General features: G+C 40.1%; 1 protein-coding gene across 3 annotated transcripts in view; it reads right to left on the bottom strand.

Moving 5' to 3' along the window:
* The window catches only part of PCNX1 (pecanex 1), a 113926-nt gene that overhangs the window by 32662 nt on the left and 63301 nt on the right, over positions 1-17963 (bottom strand). For all 3 annotated transcript variants that reach the window (XM_048484054.1, XM_048484055.1, XM_048484056.1), the window contains 12 exons: positions 16896-17049; positions 12661-12693; positions 10517-10688; positions 9390-9500; positions 8344-8435; positions 7440-7549; positions 5719-5824; positions 5221-5313; positions 4086-4236; positions 3611-3752; positions 1069-1246; positions 181-289 (listed from right to left, as the gene is read on the bottom strand). In XM_048484054.1, the coding sequence (XP_048340011.1) occupies positions 181-289; positions 1069-1246; positions 3611-3752; positions 4086-4236; positions 5221-5313; positions 5719-5824; positions 7440-7549; positions 8344-8435; positions 9390-9500; positions 10517-10688; positions 12661-12693; positions 16896-17049 (1451 nt within the window). The remainder of the gene's footprint in view (positions 1-180; positions 290-1068; positions 1247-3610; positions 3753-4085; positions 4237-5220; positions 5314-5718; positions 5825-7439; positions 7550-8343; positions 8436-9389; positions 9501-10516; positions 10689-12660; positions 12694-16895; positions 17050-17963) is intronic.

Below are 17963 nucleotides of genomic sequence, written 5' to 3'. Positions count from 1 at the left end.
TCATGCCTGTAGGATTCTTTTAAGTTCACCAAACCAGCAAAATCACGGCCATTTTTGCTTTCACTTTTAGTATGAATTTTACTATGCACTTACGCTATGAATTGTACTTTTTGTGATTTAGACTTTGGAATTCATTCTAAATCACAGGACAGAGAATATGGTAGAGCTTTGAAAGGATACGTGGCACAGCAAAAGGCTGGGCGAAAGCATGGAACGCAGATCCCCATGTGATTTGCCAAGGAGCAATGTAAGTGTACACAAATCTCAATTTGTAAAAAAGCTCCCAAAGCTAGACGAACGTAGAAAGAACACAGACACATACTTAATTGTAATTTGTAAATGAAAGCAAATTGATCTTGTACTCATAATATATCCACCTTCAATTTCATAGTAGTAGTTTTAGAACCACCACATTTGTTGACCAGCTCATTCAACCTCAAAACAAAAAATTTAAAATATTTTCATCCCATCTTATTTGTTAGATTCAAGGAAGCTAACAGCAAACAGCGGATAAAAAAAGCAGAATTAGGGTTTTAATTTCCTTTAACCTGTGAATGTCTGCCATAGTTGAACATATTTAACTGAGGGGGCACAAAACTGTTGCTGCTGTTGATTGGGGGGGGGGGGTTGGTCATCAAGTTACATCTGACCTATGGCAACCTTGCAATGTTTTCAAGGCAGGAGGTGTTTGGAGGTGGTTTGCCGTTGCCTGCCTCTGTGCCACAACCCTGGTATTCCTTGGAGGTCTCCCATTCAAATTCTAGTCAGGGTGATGGCTGACAGTGAGTGGCTGGCCCCAGGTCACCCAAGAGGCTTCGATGCCACAAGTGGGTATTTGAACCTGGGTCTCTTGGAAAGCTTCCACGGCAGAGCGGAAGTTTCAACCTTGATCTCCCAGATCTGAGTCTAACATTCTAACCACTACACCACACTAAGTGTGAATGAGATGCTTTTAAAATGGGAAGGCACAATGGCCACACCAGTTCCACTATTTTTCCCCATCCATGATGACGAAGGAGGCCACTGTCACATGATGGCAAGAAAACACGCTGCTTCATCTGATGTTACCTTACTGAAGAGAATGGACATGAAGAACAAATCTAACAGCATAGTCTCTGAGAAATGCTTGTAGTCAAATGTGAAGAAAAGCACTGTGAAAAGGACAGTCACATATTGGTAGGTTGGGTTGCTGAAAGAAGAGCGCAACAGCTTCATACCAGCTATGGTAATCATTAAAGCACCAAGCCTGCAATGAAAAAAGACACAGGTCAGATGTCGCAAGCATCTGCTGGTTGAGTCATCACATCATTCTATTGCTCATTTTTTGTACCTTCCCTACTTCCTTGATTATTATTAATCAAGGAGGTATTCATTGTATTTTCCCTTTTGATGTCATTTGTTTTAGCATGCTACATCAATTCAAGAACAGTAGAATTCTGCAGCCAGTTTTTATACCCCACTTTTCTCAACCATAAGGAGTCTCAAACTGGCTTATAATTGCCTACCCTTTCTCCCGATAACAGGTAGGTGGGGCGGAAGTAATCTCTTTACTGAGGTAGGTGGAACAGAGAGAGTCGTGAAAGAACTGTGACTGCCCAGGGTCCCCCAGTAGGCTTCATGTGAAGGAGTGGGAAATCAAACCCAGTTCTCCAGGTTGGAGTTTGCAGCCCTTAACCACTACACCACGCTGGCTCTTCAACTATACTGTTCTTCATCACTACACCATGCTGGATTGACTAGCCCAAATCAATATGACAATCAAATCTCATCTCCTTTTATACTAAACTGTTCATGTCCAGTTCACAGACTCCTTTACAATCTTCTCCAAGTTCCCTACTCTTCACATTTCACAGACTTGGGTTCATGTTTCTTAGTCCAAACTCTATATCTTTTTTTTTAGCCACATTCTCACTAGGTTTCTGCACCTACCTCCCAGAATCTTTCTACTCTCAGATACTACTGTACTCTCAGATACTTCTGTACCTAGGATATGACTATACCTGTGGAATGTCCAGGTATATATACTCCACTTGCTTTACTACCATCAGATCCTCTGAAGATGCCGGCCACAGATGCAGGTGAAACATCAGGAGAAAATGCTACTGGAATACAGCCATACAGCCCGGAAACCCCACAACACTCCAGTGATTCCGGCTGTGAAGGCCTTCGACAATACATTGATGGGAAAGAGCTCAGCCCAAGACCCTGGAGATCCATTGTCAGTCCAAATAGATAATATTGATATTGATAAACCAACGTGCTGACTCAGTACTAGTTAGTTTTATGTGTACACTCCAAGATGTTGTGATCTCAGATTCCAGAAATGTTTATTAGCTCCACAACTGAACACCACTTATTACCACTTATTACTTGAAGTGTTTATGTGGAGGTTGTTCACATTTAAAAGGTGAAATATTTATTTGAATGATTGTTTGTGGTGATAAAGCTTCAAACATAGATTGGCTGAAATGGCATGATGGCACACAGAGTCTTTCATGGACGTTTCGACAGAACAGAAAACAAACTGTGAGAATGTGTCTAGTATGAGGGAAGGAAAGGGCCGTGCTCCCCGCCTCCCAAAGCAGAATACATGGTAAACCAATATCTCGGCAGTACTATTTCAGAGTGCCAGCACACACTTGCAGTTGGATCCTCCATACATACTAAGGATCCCTGAAAAAATAACACTATATGCGCTCAAAAGACCACTTTATGTTCAAACTGAAGGAAACAGGAGGCTTGAGAAAAAGGGCGGCACAGATGGGAAACTTAAGGAAGTTGGAGCTCAAACAAAAAGGCCTTTGAAGGTGAAAGTGTTTAATACCAAAGGGCTATAAGCTGAGGCAGGGGAGGAGAGAGTTAGGAGTGACAGAAGCCCTTTCCGCACTGGCCTTTTACGGTGCCCTGGGGACGGCAAAAACACTGTCCCGAGGGAGCTGTTTGCATGGGGGGAGCAGCTGCTTCACAGCCCCGCCGCCCTCGCTCCTCCCCAACGTGAAGTCGCCATTTTCCCCAGCTCCCTGGAGTGAGGTTTGAAAACGGCGGCTGGCAGCTGCTGGCGACTCTGGAGCGGTTACTGGGGCAGAAGTGCGTGTCCCCTGGCTTCCGGCGATCGCCGGACCCGAGGATGATAGGTTGATCGAGGCGTGACACAGCGCCCGTCTTCCCGATGCGTTACCACCAGGACCACCGTCGCAGGTCCCAGGAAATTGGAGTCAGCGTCATGTGCGCCGACCCCCAAAGCATTAACCCATCGCGGAAGCAGCAGATAAAGCCGGCCAAAAGGCAAGAGTTTATTTTAAATACTGGCAAAGCATATAGGATACAGTGTTACATAGTCAAAATAATACCAGTATACCCTGTTTCCCCTAATATAAGACATCCCCGAAAAATAAGACATAGTAGAGGTTTTGCTGAAGTGCGGAATATAAGGCATCCCCCGAAAGTAAGACATAGCAAAGTTTTTGTTTGGAAGCATGCCCGACCAACAGAACACAGGAAAAATAAGACATCCCCTGAAAATAAGACATAGCGCATCTTTGAGAGCAAAAATTAATATAAGACACTGTCTTATATTCGGGGAAACACGGTAATATTTGCTCAAACTTACTCTGCATCCAGTCTTTTTGGACTAGCAATAGCCTTTGCACTGCTGCTCAGTTCATTGAGGACTATTAAAGGGTAGATAATATTTTTCTCCACAAAAAGAAGCCATATATGAAGTTTCTCAAACCACATCACATGTGCAGCATCTAAAAGAAATTCACAGAGTTAAATATGGAACTACGTAGATCAGGGGTATGGCTTGGGTATTACCCAGAACAAACAAAATTAAATAAAGCTCAGCTTCTTCTAACCCATAGAGATCATTCAACATAGCAGTCACTGTAATAGAAAATCTGCTTTCCATCAGCACAGAGTTCTACCTTTTCTGTAAGTAAAGAAGCTTTACGTAGAAGGAAATGGGTAGATGTAACTTCCAGCCAACAGCATTTAGTGATTATTAAAAGCAATATTTAATAAGAATTTAATTCATGGAAAATTGCCACAGATCAATTTTTTAAAAAAAGATTGGTACTACTTACTGCGGACTTCAAATTGATAGTACTCCTTGGTTTTCAGCAATGGGTGAGAAAAACAGTGCCAAGGGAGCTGTTTCCGGAGCTGAGGCAGCACATAATGCGTTATAAAGCCTACTGAGCCCACCAATGCATACAGAACATATCTCAAGACGGGCTAAAAAAAAGATGCACGAACAAAGTTCAGTTACAACACCAACAAATAAATCATTCCCCTACAGAGATTCACCTATAACAGTTGTTTTTTTCTTGGGATACATTCCAGGTAGGACTGCAATGTCTAGTTGAATCATCAGCAAAGAACATTTTGACCAAAGCTACCTCTGATTAACTGGGTAGAAGGTTCTAAAGAAAATTCTTAACTGTTTTTAGCATAACTGTATATAAATGCCACACACAGGTGGCATGTGCAATCTTCAGCGATATCTCTCCTCTCACAAATGAAGAAATGTGTCTCTTGAGATGGTGCTTTAAGCAGTCATACGTGAATACATTATCTAAAAATGCTTTCTCTGCAGAACTGTCTTATTTACATGCAAATCTATCCAGAATGACACACAATTAATAAGGCAAGATGCCTGATCCACTGGCTCTCTTAGCCCCATGATATATCACAGAGATATCAAGCACTACCCATATAATTTGCCTTCCAGACAGTATACTGTTCTAATATTTGACTGTCTAAATCTTCTTTCCAAGACTTTTCATCATAAATCAAATACAAGGGGGAGGAATTAATTTCTTGTCCAGACAGCTACATTCTTGTATGCTGGCTGGTTAACAGACTAACCTTTAAAATCAATTTTTCTATTAGAAGCAAGACTATAATTATGTCAATTAAGGCTTATCTACAGAAAATTCCTCAGGACAGAACAAGGATGAACATGGAGAAATGAAATATTTTTGGGCTTCCTGGCTAGCTTAATATACCTTTCTTACTTCCATATTGTTCCTAAAGGCATTTATTGGGGTTGGCCAGATCCCACAGCAAAGAGAGGGTTAAGAAAACAATTATCCCATGCAAATGAGGAATCCAAAACTGCCATTATATAACTATTAAAACAATAATATTGTCTAAGCTACACATGCAAAAAACTTGGTACAGGTATTTTAGAAAATCTGAAAACACAACCAACATTACCTGTAATACTGTGAATACTGTGCTGACATGGATTGCAAAATAAAGTACACCAATAACTACGCACACAACAAGATCAGACTGCAAACGCTCACTCTGAGAAGAAAAGAGAAATATTTAATGCAATAAGCTAAAGAAGATAATGAAATAAATTTTTTAATTATTGTCTCAAAAATTATTTCTAGGAGTGGAAGGTGTAATAAATATTATGTTAAACATTCTCCCATTCTAATGTTGATTTCTGTGATCATAACATTTTAGAATGTGGGTACATGATGGTCTATAAGACTGTCCAGAGGTGATCTGTTTCTGGAAATTCTGACTTAACTACAATTAAAGGCACTCATAAAGCCATCAAAAAGTTGAACTAAATAAAACAGAGCTTTTCCTTTGAAAAATTTCAGCTCAAAATATATTAGGGATTTAGTTCCTGCATATTTACCACATTTACATGGAAACTGGTTAATGTACAAAGCTAATCTGAGATATTTTCCAACTTACCACTGAATTTCTAAGCTTTTCAGGTAATGGGTCTTTAACTTCAGACAGTGGATCTTCTGGGTTTTTATCCTCTGAAGTAGGAAAAAGTTTTGATTGTACTAAAGAACTAAAAATAGAAAGGAAAATCTCTGTAAAGACTGTGCACTGATCTAAGATCAAAAACAGAAGTTAATAAACATAGGCGTTCCATGCGGCCTCCTTGCGCCAAGGTGCGGTGATGAAGGCATAAACCCGTTCGCATGGCAGTTGGCCGAGCGACAGGCGGCAGGCGGCTCGCATGGAGCCGCTCGCTTCCCCTTCCCCACCCTCCCGCGGTGTCTCGCCGTCGCCTGCTGGGCGATACTATTACCACGCTGCCCTCCGACCCCTGGAGGTCGGAGGACAATGTGAAGCCCGAACTCTGACGCGCCAACAAACTGAGCTAAATAATCGGAGACAGCGTCTTCCCAGCGGTACGGTTAAGCACTAACGCCCGGAAGGACGCTTCCTAACAACAACCCTTTAAAGGGTTAGTTGTTTAGAAGCAAAGGCAGCCCTGAAGGAAGAAGGCGAGTCAGGTCGCCGCTGCTCGCGTTGCAGCTTTAGCGGCGGCGCCTGTCGCAACAGCGGCCTGAAATGGCGTTTTACGCCCCAGGCGATGAAAGCCGAGATTAATTCGCGGAAACGGCCATAGAGAGAAGAAAATTGTGTTATTTATTTTTTATTCCCTTGTATGAAGGACACTCACTATATAATGCTGCACACTCTGTACAATCACATTCACCCAATGACATTCTGCAAGACACTTACCACTGCAATTGCTAGATCTGAATTTTTTTCCCAGTGATAAAAAATGTTGTAGAGATATTGTTTTCTCAGCATTCAAACAGAAGTGCTACTGCAAAGTAACGTACAGCTTGCCATAGTGGCATCGAATCATATAGGGGAATGAATAGTCTGTAGCATCTATCCCCATAGGAACAGGAATTCAACTACACCTCTGAATCTCCAAATTTCTGCCTGGTATGATACCATTTTCATCATTACATAATACTTGATAAACTGTGATCTATATCCACCCATAATTACAGTGGAATTGATTTGAAGAACAAGAATCAATTCTGCTGTAACTCACCACCAAAATGTTCTTATCAGGTGCGTTTAAGAAAGGCACATGGTCTGAAGTCCTCTCAACTCCCTAGACATATTAACAGAAATGTTCACAACTGGAGGCCAAACTAGTGATTTCCCTATGGAACACAGTCACTGTTTTAAAGCACTTGGGCCTGCAGCACAGTGGGCTAAAGTGCTCTGGCCCCACATCTTATCAAATGCCAGACCAGCTCCCCCCACCAATAGTTTTGGTAGTTGAAAAGGTGAAGGGGGAGGGGACAAGAACACTGCAGTGTAGTCCTCATTACTAGTTTGGTCCCATAGCATTTAGGATTATCAAGTTCCAAACAAACAACCTCTTCTTACAGTGATGTGCTTCTAGCAGTGCCATTAGGCCTAACAAGAAAATGGGAAATCTCAACCAGGGCAAGCAGAAGGTAGCAGTGTCTATAGCCATGATTGCTAAAAGGTCCCATTCTATATATTATGGGTATGTTTCAAATGATAATTTCCAGAAAGAAATCTCAATTTTACAGGAGTCTCTGAACCAACTTTCCTAACATACTAGTTTCTTCATCATGTTAATAACAGACTTCCAAGTAATATGTGAATAGGTAGCTAGCACTCACAAAAGCACAGAAGGGTCACTGCTTTGTCTGCTGAGGTGGTAGGATATTGCCACTAACAAACCACAGAATACTGAAAACAGTACAGGAATATGTTGACCATCCCAAGAATCCTGTGGACACAGAAATATAGAATCATCAGTGTTAAGTCTTGTTTCATGGAATTTTTTTTAAATCAAGGTATATAGTAGTTTAACCTAATCTAGCTAATTTGAAAGGCCATGATGATTTACAGTGCATAAGAACATAAGAAAGAGCCTGCTGGATCAGACCAGAGTCCATCTAGTCCAGCACTCTGCTACTTGCAGTGGCCCACCAGATGCCTTTGGGAGCTCACATGAAGGAGGTGAAAGCAATGTCTCCTTTTATTAGTCCTAATTCTTCCCCCCAGCATTTTCAATGAATGCCCCCTGGTTCTAGTATTCTGAGAAAGAGAAAAAAAAATTCTCTCTGTCAAAATTTTCTACCCCATGCATGATTTTATGACTTCAATCATATCCCCCCTCAGACGTCTCCTCTCCAAACTAAACAGTCCCAAACACTGCAGTCCTTTGTAGGGTCACTCCAGGCAAATTCCATTGATTTCAGGGGGCAGACTGGATTCATTCCATATAGGATTGTGCAGACAGAAGGGAAAAGAAGACTTACAGTATGCGTGCACTATACAGGTCTGTGTTTGTTATAAACATTCCAACCTATCAGCAAAATCAGAAATACCAACTATACAAGGCACTTCCTAAAGAGACTTTAAACAGGTATACCAATCAGTTATAATGATACAAAGTTCGCCAACAAATAAAATATTGAATTTTTAAACTCTCTAAATGGTAATATCAAAAGTAGAAACCAACCTAACTAGCCTAAGATTTTTATATGCAAAAAGTATAGTAGCAATGGTATTGCTCACCTTTAGGGCACCATAACACAATCCATACAACAATGCTACTGCCACAATACTACAGACAAAACTGTAAAGTGCTGCAAGCAGGCTTGTGGTGGCTAGAATATTAAAGATAGATATGTCACAAAAACAATAACATAAGCTTTATTCAAGTTTTTAAAATCAAACGGTTATCTCTAGTTGTTTTGTTTTTGCTCTGCCTTTTTCCTCAATGGGGATCCAAAGCAGCTTCCATTGCTCCCCTCTTTTCTGATTTAGTCTCACAACAACCCTGTGATATAGTTTAGGCTGAGAGATTAGAACGGCCAAAGGACTCACGGCAAGCTTCCACAGCAGAGCAGTGATTTGAATCTGGGTCTTCCAGATCTTAACCATAATGAGTCAGTGCTCTCCTAACCTCTTTGGGAAAACTCCACCTGCAATACTCAAGCTTGATAGCAAGCGTTTTCTCAGATATCTAACATAGACAGTTGGGAAATTATCCTGTAAATTCAAAGAGGTTTATGTTTTTCCAACTGCCCAAGATCCAAGTTATTATGCATACTAGAGATTTTTTTGTTACAATGTAAAACCCAAAAAAACATGTATGTTGTTTAGTTGTTTTGTAGCATTTAAATGTTTTCTCTCAGTTGTGGGGATGTCATATCAACTTCGCTCTCAAACAGGAATGGGTAACATTTGTACTACAAACATGCAGTTCCCTTCCTGGCAGCAGAACTATATGTGATTTCGTAAACTATCCAAAATGTCTTAATGGAAGTGTTGGTGGCATCCTCTGGCATCCTCTGGTAACAACTGATAACAAGAGGCTTCTGAAACATTTTAATTTGATAGAAGGCAGTTGCCTTCAATGAAAGCTTGAAAGACTATTTGCAAAGGGTACACTATTTGCAGTAAGGGTACACTATGATATAAGAACTTTTAAGTTTAAATTTTAAGTTTAAGGGTACACTATGAAGTGGGAACTTTTAACTTCGACAACTTTTAAGTCCTCACATTTATCTAAAAGTTGATTCTCAATAACTACCATAAAATGCAAAAGCTCAACTCACCATTGCCACCAAAGACATGAATATCTAATTGTTCACAGAGGTACATCACAAACGTGTTCACCTGAGGCAGAAGCCCAATGAAGAACACTATAGGGAAGCATAGTGTAAACACTACAGAAAACAAAAGCAATAAAAAACAAATAAGTGCACATGAGTATCTGGCTTTTTTTCCACTTTAACTATACAGGATAAACCTGCTCCAATTTCTCAGAATAAATAGTTCCACTCAGCTATCACATACTGTTTTCAGACAGACGCCAGCACTATTTAATATAATATAGACATTAAGATAGCCAACTCTCTCACTCAAAGCAAGAGGGCATCTGTTTTCCAATTACCCTTCAAACAGAGCAGTGCTCTCTCAGCTTCAAGTCAGCCAAGGAACCTTGTAGAGCGGCTGAATTGGTAGAACAGAGAAGTTGGGAGAATTAGACAAAAAAGTGTGGACTGGATGCACTGTGACAATTATGGTGACATTAATGTCAGCATTCCCACAGAAGAGACATCCAGAAGGATGCGGGGGGGAGGGGGGGAATATACATGTTGCTGCAAGCTATTTAACAGCCCTCTAAAGCACATGCACTATAGGTGAAATTTGCCTAACCAGCACATATTTATGGGTCTCTTTCCTATCATGTAACACCCACTGATTATGAGATGAATTAGGACAAAAGCTATCTGAGCATTCACAGGCTCCAGTATGACAGAAAAAATGTTATAAAGAATGTGAGCTCAAAGGCGCATACTTTGAACTGTATATACTAGGTTGCAACTCTGTTCACACACTCCTGCCTAATACAGGAGTTAAACATACGAAGATACTTTTGCCTAGACTCCTAAATATTCCGTCTTGCAGATCTTTTATCAATCAATCTGAATTCAAGGACTGCTCATGTACTTTTATTTTTATTTATTTATTTATTTATTATTTGATTTCGTATACCGCCCAAACCCCTGTTATTGGATTACAAAGACTATTTGAGACAGAAAAAGGGTTATTTTTATTTACTTCTTCATACTTCCTTCATAGAAAAAAAACTAAATTGTCCCCACTGTGATAAAATGAATTACTCTAACTAAAAAAAAACCTTCCAGTTTACGACAAAATGTATGAAGAAGTTACTCACCTATAATCAAATCCCTTGCTGAAACCAGCAAAACTGGACTAGTGAAAGCCATTCCATACAAACGGAACTTTGCCATAAAAGTGATCCTGCTTCCATAATCCAATAACCAAATGAGACCACAGCATATGCAAAAGTAAACAGGCCTGCTATAGGCTATGATCCGATTATGACCCTGAAAATACAAGATTGCTTAACTCAAGTTTTGTTTATCCAAATGATTAATTATTAGTATTTTTTCCTCCTAAATAGTGAAACTTCATTTTGCATGCCAGATCAAAATAAACTTATTATTATTTGATTTAATGCCCTGCTCTCTCCCACCAAACCAGGCTTGGAGCATCTCACAACATAATTATATGTTAACCTCAATTATATTGTTCTAATGTAAAAACCTGGCAAATCTATGGAACCTTGACTTAGAAAGTATTTTTACTCCTCATTAAATTGGAGCATCATAATTAGATAATACACACTATTAGCAAAGACTCATGAGTTACACTTCTGACACTTCAGCTAATGCACTGTGTAATCATCAGATTTCTTTGCTGTTTCTATTACCTCGAGTTGTATACTTTTCTTTATACTATATGACCCAGTTTTCTGCATTAGGCATAGAAGGTTATGATTGTAAATTCCATTATTTACAGTATTGCGTGCCGTTTGCCTATATTTCAAGTTCACTTTTGGGCTGAATTATTTATCACTCAAATTGTTACTATTATAATGCAAACTGGGGTGTATAATGCAAACTGAGGCGCCTGAAGAATCGCTGGAGGGCAGGGTGTCGAAATCCTTCTACTCAAATAACCCTCTTCAGTATTCTGTAAGGTGTCAAAAGCTTGAACAGATCTGGGCTCCCTAGTTTAAACAACATTGAAAGTGATGTTGTTTCAGGGTAGATTCCCCACCTATCCCTCAAACAGCATCACTTTCAATGTTGGTTGCTGTGGGTTTTACAGGCTGCATGGCCCTGGTCTGGTAGATCTTGTTTTAACGTTTTGCCTGCACCTGTGGCTGGCATCTTCAGAGGTGTATCACAGAGAGAAATCTGTTATAAACTGTGTCCAGACTTCTCTTATAACGGACTTCTCTCTGTGATACATCTCTGAAGATGCCAGCCACAAGTGCAGGCGAAACGTTAGGAACAAGATCTACCAGACCATGGCCCTACAAACCCACAACAATCAGTTGAATCTGGTCGTGAAAGCCTTTGACAATACTTTCAATGTTTTTTGTTTATCTAAGGACAATACTTTCAATGTCAATATTAATCTAGGGAGCCCAGGGAGTGGATTTAAAGAGAGAACCTGGGGAAATTTTGAGGGTGCCTGTCAGGGAGCAATGTTTAAGCTAATAGTACCAACATTTTAGGCTATCTTCAGGAGACTCTTCTGATGATACCACCCAGTTTTGGTGAAGTTTGGTTCAGGTGGTCCAAAGTTATGGACCCTCAATAGGATAGCTCCATTGGATGGGGGATGGGGCACCCACTTTGGGGGTCCACAACTTTGGACTCCCTGAACCAAACTTCACCAAACCTGGGTGATATCAGCAGGAGACTGATGACACCACCTAGGTTTAGTGAAGTTTGGTTCAGGGGGTCCAAAGTTATGGACCCTCAAAGGGGGTGCCCCATCCCCCATCCAATGGAGCTATCCTATTGAGTGTCCATAACTTTGGACCACCTGAACCAAACTTCACCAAAACTGGGTGGTATCAACAGGAGACTATCCTGTTTAGGTACAGTATTAGGTACAGTTGCCATTTTTGTAATACAAAAAGTTATTTATACCTCCAAATTCCATAAATATGTCAAGTTATACAATTTTATATGCTAACTCAGTTGTAAAGGATGCATTTTATGTTGTTCAACCAGAAAAAGAAGTTTAGGTTTGATAGGAAAGTTTGCATATATTTCAATCCCCTACCAAAAACATTTCAAAATTTTTAGAAATTTTACATTTAGGAGTAATGATGCATATCTTATACAATTAAAAATACATGTATTACAACTGCAATAACATACAATAGGCGCCTTGCACCAGAGTAACTATTTTTTTTTCATGTTTCCACAGTAACCAGAACAAATACCAGCAGAATTCTAGGGTTTTCAGAATACTGAAATACTGTGTCGTATAGCTTACATGTCGAGGAGAAGAAGAATCCGGTTGGACACTCTGAAAAGTGGACAAGAAAGAGAGAAAGGACAACATTACTTAAGGTTTAATAACTTGGGGAAACAAATCTCTACAAATGTGTTCAATGGATGTTCATGGTCCTTACTGCACAATACAAATAAGACATCATGGGAATGTCTTTTTTAAAAAAGCGTTTGCTCATTTTTTGTCTGGACAGCACAGACAAATAAAGTATGTGAGGAGAAAGCAGGTTTTTTTCTCCTGCCCGGTCAGCAAGCTGTCACTTTCTCTGGCGTCAGTTTCTCTGCCGTTTGTGCCCACCATTTTCTACTGCAGGGATTCCCTGTGCCACCCATTATTAGCTGAGTTGTTCCCAGGGCTGTTTGCTCTGCTTGCATTGCAGGAGGCTGCTATTTCACCTTGTAAAGTACACGAATAAACTTAGTTCTCCCTGTCAAGGATGCGCATGTGTCTTTTTACTAATTTTTTGTTTTCAATGAAGTGTCTTCAAAGCTACAAAGATACAATATGAGAATTGGCTGCAATTCTCACATAATGTCTTGGTAGCTTCAAAGACAATTAATTGAATTTTAAAAAATTATTTATTTTATTTATTATCATATTTATATACCGTCCCATCCCCTGAGGCCTCTGGGCGGTGAACAACAAAACAATATTACATAAACGGTAATAGCAACAAATAATTAATATAAATAACATCATTAAAACATAAAATTACAGCGGCCCACATGGCGTCCAGTATTAAAACTATCAGTAAAACCCTCGCAAAGAGGGTTTTAGAAAAATTAGAAAAAAGAAATGTGGACGTCAGTGACAGGGAAGTTTGTTCATGTATTATCCAAACATCTGTTAAATAGGCTATGTACCTGGATCAATGATGGAAAAATTCTTTACCCCGAGCAAACAGGATTTTAAAAAGGTTGCTCTACACTTGATCACTGTCTGATCCTCAACCTCCTGTTATTAAAATACAAAAAAGGGGGCGATCTAAGATCTTTGCTGCCTTTCTGGACTTGAAAAGTACCTTTGATTCAGTTGTAAGAGAGTTGCTGTGGCTTAAGTTAACAGAGATGGGGATCGATGCAAGATTATTATTACTTATCAAATTTCTCTATTCAAACACAACCTGCCAGATAAAATGTACAAACTCTGGAGACCTAACCCCAAAGATTCCTGTCGTGACAAGTGTTAAGCAAGGCTGTGTATTGGCCCCAGTCTTGCTTAACTTATTTATTAATGATTTGGTACATGTGTTGTCAGATGTTAATGCACACAGCCCAGTTCTTTTAAACAAACCCATAGCACCCCTACTTTATGCTGATGACGTGATACTGATCTCTAGGTCTCAAGTGGGTCTTAAAAGGCTCCTTAGGAAACCTATTGAGTACTGTACAACCAACTTCCTGTCCTTAAACCCAGAAAAATTAAAAATTGTCATTTTTTCCAATGTATTTAAGCCTTCTAGATGGCTTATTAATGGGGCTAAGGTCGAACACTCCAAGTCCTTTAAATACCTTTCATCATAAAGCCACATGGGCCAGACACAGAGACATTGCTATAAAAGGAAGTTATCACACTGCTTCAGCGGTGGGAAAGTTTTTTCACACCAGGGGAAGGGGATATGTCCCAGCAGCCCTAAAGGTTTTCAACTCCAAGGTAGTTCAGCAACTTCTCTATGGAGTTCCTTTATGGATAACAGCATGAAACAATTCCGTTGAAAGAATACAATCTGGCTTCCTATATAAAATACTTGGATTACCGCACTCTGTACCATATGCTGTACTATGCTTAGAAACTGGTCAGAACCTACTTGAAACAAGAGCATGGCTGAATACATTCAAGTATTGGATCGAATTATGTTTTAACTCTGATGTGCACAGTTTAACATATACTGCATGCCCAGACCTATTTGCCTCCGAATGGTATCAACTTCTCAAATCAAAAAATTACTCAATAGGTTTATTACTTGAAGATCTCTGTATGCTGTCACCCAGAGAGATTTTCCAAACCTTGAAAAGCCGACTTTTAGAACAAGAATACTACATCCTGTTGGGGCAAGCAAATAAATCATGCTCACCCCTCTCTGTCGGAATAATACTGGAACAGGGGCACATAGCCAAATATCTTGAATTATTAACTGAACCCCAACAGAGATGGATTATCACAAGGGCCAGATCCAATACTTTCCCATTGGCCATTACAAAGGGTCGTTACTTATCCATCCCTCTCCAGGATCGGGTTTGTCCACACTATAAAAACCAAGTGGAGACTCTTGCTCACATTATTCTTGACTGTCTGAGATATGTGGGCATTAGGAATTTCTCTCGCAGGCTGGCCCTTGACAAATCTGAAAGAGATTCTGACAGTTCTGTTGTGGAGCTCCTGTTAAACAATACAGATGTCATGCTTTTCGAAAAAGTAGCAAAATTTCTTTTGCAAGTGACAGAACTTTCTAAGTAATGTATACTGCTATATACTGTCTTTCTGTCTGCGTTTTGAATGTACTCTTGATTTGTACTTCATAAATGTCTGGTAATGCTCTAGAGCCTATTTTTAAATGCCTAATAAAGGTTGTTGTTGTATTCATGTACTTTATGAGCTGAAACAATAGCTGCCTGCAATGCAAGTGGAGGAAACAGCCCTGGGAACAACTCAGCTAAAGGCAGGCAGCTTGGTGAATCCCTGGAGCAGCAGAAAATGGAACACGCGAGCTGCAGAGAAACCAAAAGTGAGAGCTTTAAACTTAGGTGGGAAAAATAAGATGTTTCCTGCTTTTTACACAGCAAGCAGGAAACATCTTCAATCCGTCTTGAGGAAAAAAATTGCCCGTTTAGCATTTTCAAAAAAAAAACTTGGGTTGAGCAGAAATAAAACGTCTTGAGGATGCCTTGGGGGAAAAGCTGTGCAAACTTCCTTCCCAAAATGTGTTTTTAATGTCCTTAAGACATTTTATTTGTGTTGTGCAGAAAGCACCCATGTTTCCCATGATGAATCCCCATGATTTCATCAAGCTTTCCAAATCCATAAACTTAAAGAACAGTACCTTGTATTGCCAAGGGTGGAAGTATCATACCTTAGTGCTAGGTTACACAAATGAGACTTGGAATATAGCCAATAAAAATAAACTGAAGTAAAAACCTAATAACTGTTAAAAGTGAGGCTTAATCAAAACCTTAAGGTCAGCTGGTCACAAAACACCCCTAAAACACCTGTTATGAAAAGGAACGTTTTTACAGACCTTTTAATCTGCATGCACTAGTGGGCATTCCCAGGCCAAAATATACCAGCATACCAGCTATAAACTGAAGTCCTACGCCACCCCCAAACCAATTTAACTTCAAGTACCGAAAGGCCTGCAAGACCTGAGCAAGGTTATTAACAACAGGATTAACAACAACAATTAGTCAACACCATTACATTAGTTTGTATGGATACATTTTATATATATAGCTTAGGTTTGCTTGATGATTGTTTTGTCTTCCATTGGGGAACTTTGTCTTATAGATATACAAAAATACAGAGTTACACACAGATGAATCAGTACTGGTTGTAGTGTGCTCTGGCTTACTAATGCGTAAAAGTAATGGACTCTGGATGTGCACACTTTAATATCTTGGAACATTTCAACAGAAGAAATCTGAACCAACAGCAGTTGCAGGGTGGGGACAGGGAGGGAATCCAAGAATAATTCTTTATTTGGAAGCAATCTTTCTATCTCTTTCTTTCTTGACTGTCAAGTCACATCTGACTCATGGCAACCCCTGATGGGGTTTTCAAGGCAAGAGAAGTTCAGAAGTGAGTTGCCATTGACTGACACTTCATTACAATCCTGGTGCTCCTTGGAGCCCTACCCCCCCCCCCCTCCAAAAACTTGCCAGCTTCTGAGATCTGACAAAATCAGGTGAGCCTGGACTATCCAGATCTGGCCTATGTTACGTAGCTGATAAGATTTCAGTATATTACAGCAATAAGCAAAACATTTAGCAAATACATCATTACATTTAGAGATCAAGTCTCTACTTTTACAGGGGCTATTAAAACACAACTGGTTATACAAGAGATAGAAAGAATGGACTGATCCTACTACTCAGCACAGTTATTGGTAAAATGGTCTGTCATCACAAGTACCCACTCAAAAGGTTCTTCAATTGTTGGCTGCAAGGAGTAGGACACAACTCAGTATATTAGCACACAAAACTGACACTGAGGACAGAAATTACCTTGAGCAAGGAATACTGGCAGCTTGCAATTACCAGGCAAAACTGGAAGACCCAGATATCCTTGAAAAAGCCTTCTATGAGGAGCAGAGAACCCAAGAAAGCTACTTGAATAGCTAGAATGACTGCCAATACATTTTCCAAGATCTCCCGATTCCTATGGAGAAACAAAAAGCATGTGGTACTGATAAGCCAAACAAATGTGAAATAGGAATAAAAGCCGTAGAACCCAATCCAGAGGGCTCCAGCGGCCAGGGATATCGTCACTGCCATGCTACCTCCAGAAGGCTCCTAGGTGGCACAGAGAGGCAACAAAAACCAAGAGACCTCCGGCCACCTGAAAGCCCTCCATAGGGCCTACACCATTCCCGGCTCAAAAGCCCAGTGGAAACCGACAAAAATCAGCTCCATTCCTAGGAACATCCCGAGCCCACCACCAGCTGTGCCAGTGGCCAGGGTTAGGCCTGCACAGCTCTGTGGGGCACAGGCTTTTCTGGGTATGGCCCACCTTCCTGTTTGTCCTTCCTAAGCAAATGCACCGGCACACCTTGTGCTGACTCCAACCACCAATTGGCTCCCACCCCATCAATCACACCAAAATTCTTATGCCATAAATAATTCAAGTATGAGGATGCCTTACTGTTCATATAATTTTCTTAAACAAACCACAATTTTACAGCAACTCAAGGTGCTCACCATTTTACCAAACCAGACTGATTGATGAAATTGTCATCCACTACAACCTGACATAAGGTAGAAATATCTATTCACCACCTTGCAAAAACTTATCAATGTTATTAGAAGATAACAAGCTTTCCAGGGACGGTCTTAAATACTAAATTGTTGCAGAAATTTAATCTATAGATAAATATCCAGGGTTACCTGAAGAAGAATTAATCTATTAAGCCAAACAAAGGTGGTATGCTGGATCTCCATTAGAAGTGAGCAGTAAAAGGATAGTTCAATTGCATTTCCTCAAACTCTCAAAAAGGTGTACAGAAAAGCCGGGCATCTTTAAATTGCAGTCTACAACAATCACTGATTTGGTTAAAACCACACCAGTACGTAATT

This window comes from Sphaerodactylus townsendi, linkage group LG02 (genome assembly GCF_021028975.2).
Source record: "Sphaerodactylus townsendi isolate TG3544 linkage group LG02, MPM_Stown_v2.3, whole genome shotgun sequence".
Classification (NCBI taxonomy): Eukaryota; Metazoa; Chordata; class Lepidosauria; order Squamata; family Sphaerodactylidae; genus Sphaerodactylus; species Sphaerodactylus townsendi.
The sequence above is the reverse complement of the archived record's forward strand: the minus strand, read 5'-3'. Positions and strand labels throughout refer to the sequence as shown.